General features: G+C 44.9%; 1 protein-coding gene across 1 annotated transcript in view; it reads right to left on the reverse strand.

Annotated features, from left to right (window-relative positions):
• Positions 1-1,932: 1,932 nt before the first annotated feature.
• LOC123066924 (pre-rRNA-processing protein ESF2) overlaps positions 1,933-2,970 on the reverse strand; it is a 16,178-nt gene continuing 15,140 nt past the window's right edge. Inside the window, exons 7-8 of the mRNA XM_044489908.1 lie at positions 2,289-2,426; positions 1,933-2,197 (exon numbers count right to left, since the gene is read on the reverse strand). Coding sequence (XP_044345843.1) covers positions 2,177-2,197; positions 2,289-2,426 — 159 coding nt within the window. The 3' untranslated portion in view covers positions 1,933-2,176. The remainder of the gene's footprint in view (positions 2,198-2,288; positions 2,427-2,970) is intronic.

The raw sequence follows: 2,970 nt of genomic DNA on the forward strand, positions 1-2,970 counted from the left end.
ATGGTGGGGTGCAGGAGTGATATGACGAAATGAAAAACGCGCAATAGAAGTGGACTGTTTTTTTTTTTTGGTATAATGGGGTGATCTGAGGAAATGATATCGAGTAATGGAAGTGCTTCTGGAGGGCCAAACAGGTCGTGAAGGCAGCAGTGGATGAAAAACCTGCAGAAATTGGAACGACGAGATAAATTAGCAGACCGCTGAAAGGAAGAAAAGGAGCACAGCCAAAAATACAGATTTCTTTTCATTCTTCTTTTGTGCCGACAGAAGTATATCTAGAGGAAAATAGAGCAAAACTATCAAGTGAAAACGTCAGAGCTACGATCTAGAAGCTTACACGGATGATGGAGCTTGGAAGCAGACTTGTCAGAGCACAACGTGTCGAGGAAGGCAGATGCAAAGTTGCCGGAGATGCAGGTTCGAGCTAGTGTTTTGCTATTGCAAACGAGACGCAGAAGTCTTCAAAGAGCAGGTCAGCAAGGTAACCCCAGCTCTGATCCTGTATAATTAAGTTGAGCTGAGTTGGAGTCTCTCAAAAACTAAACTGTAACACTCTTGATAACTCATTATAAGATATATTTTTTCCCATCTTTTGTGCGGACAGTAGTATTTCTAGATGCAAAACTAACAAGTGAAAATATCGCCTAGATACTTCTGCAAAGAATCAATAAAAGGCTTCCTTCTCCAAAAAGAAAAAAACATGTGAAAACATCAAAGGGATGGTCTTGAAGCTTACACGGATGATCGACCTCAGAAGCAGAGTTGGATGATCGACCTTTGAAGCAGAGTTATTGGAGTGGCGCAGCGAGGAAGGCGGATGCAAGGTTGCCGGGGATGCTATTGCAAATGAATGAGGGCGGGTGCAAGGTTCGCAGAGATGCTATTGCAAATGTGCCGCAGAAGTCTCCAAAAGCAGCAGGTCAGGAAGATAACCCCAGATCTAATCCGGTATAATTAAGTTTCGCTGAGTTGGACTCTCTGGAAAACTAAACTGTAACCACTCTTCGATAGCTCATTAATCAATAAAACATGTGCAAGTAGGCTTATTAATCTATGAATTATGTGTAAGTAGCCTAGGCTGTACCGCCAAAATATATACAACTGACAGCCCGTTCATGTTATAGAATTACTCGCCAACAAACATGCTGACATAGATAGCTCTCAGCACTCAGTGAATAGAAGAAACAACCCTGTTTGTGTTAGCCGCAGAGGCTTCACCAGTTAGAATCTCTTGCGCTTGCGAAGTACTCCCTCCGTAAACTAATATAAGAGCGTTTAGAATATTAAAATAGTGATCTAAACGCTCTTATATTAGTTTACAGAGGGATATTCTAAACGCTCTTATATTAGTTTACGGAGGGAGTACCATGTAGCCTCAGAGAAACTACCCTCTCATTGTGATAGGCCCGCTGTTAGCACGTCAAAATCAAAGAAAGTTCAGTGAAATGGTGGGTTAGGTAAGGTTACCTGCTTCTCCAATTTTATTCTCCAGCACTGGCCTTTCGCACTTTCCGTGTGCCTTCATTTCGGTTCCAAAAGCTACGAGCAAGAATAATATTCCCTCCGTAAACTAATATAAGAGCATTTAGATCACTAAAGTAGTGATCTAAACACTCTTATATTAGTTTACAGAGGGAGTATATGACTCCAATGACAATGAGGGTGCGTCGCCACCTCCTGAGCGAAGAACTTGGAAGGCCACCAGACTCCTGGTCACCTGGATGCTTTGGAAATAGAGGAATGGGAAGATCTTTAATAACACAGGAACAAGATGCAGCTCTGCCCAAGTTCTCAGCACAATAGTGGACGCGGTGAGATGCTGGAGGGACGCTGGGCTCGCACCAATGAACAAGTTCTTCGAGCCACCCTAGTTACAGAGCAAACTGTAACACGCCATGAGAATCACAACAGAACGAACGGTCACATGGCCAATACAATACAGGGTAATATTACTTTACTGTTTCAAATTAACAACGGTGTACATCCATCCCAGTATTAACAGCAGAAGCAATACATGTTTGGCAATCCACAGTCACCAAACGACCAAACCATTCACCCTCCATTACAAAAAACGACAGCCTAATCTACAATGGCGGAGCAGATGGTGAAGACAGCAATGATCTTGTGCTAGAACATTCAGTTTGCAATGCTCCAATCCACCAGGAATCAAAATCGATCATGATGAACCACCGAATACCTGCAAGTGCGACGAAAGCAGGTCAAATGACTAGCTAGCTAAGATAAAAAGCACCACCAGATAAACTGCCAGAGGGCTGCACACTACTTACTCCGGCCAGAATATTCTTTGAGAGCTTTGCCTTTTTATTAGGGCCTCTATCCTCAACTGCTCTATTCTGTCGAGGAATTGGACAATCGTTATTCGTCTCACCAACATCATTGGATTCTTTTCCTTCAGTCTTTTGCTTCTGTTTCAAGGATGTCACCAACGTATATAGAGATTTTAGTAATGAAACTTGCAGTGAACGGCAAAATGAGGGAGAAAATATCCAGTGTTCGGGCTAGCTTGTAACTGAAATGTTTTATCTGGTGATCTCTACTCTTATAAAAACCACAATTGGTGATGATGGTGTGCCTGCCAACTTTGATTCACAATCGTTCGATTCATATCCAACGTCCAGGAAGCAACCCATGGCAATTTTACAAAGACACCCACTATTCTGTTACATATTTGCAAATATGCCCTTGTCTCTCTCTTCAAGCCTATCCCCCGGCTCTCCCCCAACCTCATCCAACCAGTAGCACCGGCAGCGTCGGAGCCGATATGGCGTGGTGGCCGCCGGCGGTGCCGTCCGCCTCGGAGCCTCTCATGCCTCCCTCAACTCCACCGGCCACCACAACCCCTCCCCCCCCACCGCCCCCCTTCTCCATCTCCTCCGTTGCCGACCTCTGCAGGCACACCGGCGGCGCCGTCCCTCCGCAGGCGCCTCTCCCGCCTCCTTCTCTTCCAGA

The sequence above is a fragment of the Triticum aestivum genome, chromosome 1A, assembly GCF_018294505.1.
Source record: "Triticum aestivum cultivar Chinese Spring chromosome 1A, IWGSC CS RefSeq v2.1, whole genome shotgun sequence".
In the NCBI taxonomy this organism is placed as follows: domain Eukaryota; kingdom Viridiplantae; phylum Streptophyta; class Magnoliopsida; order Poales; family Poaceae; genus Triticum; species Triticum aestivum.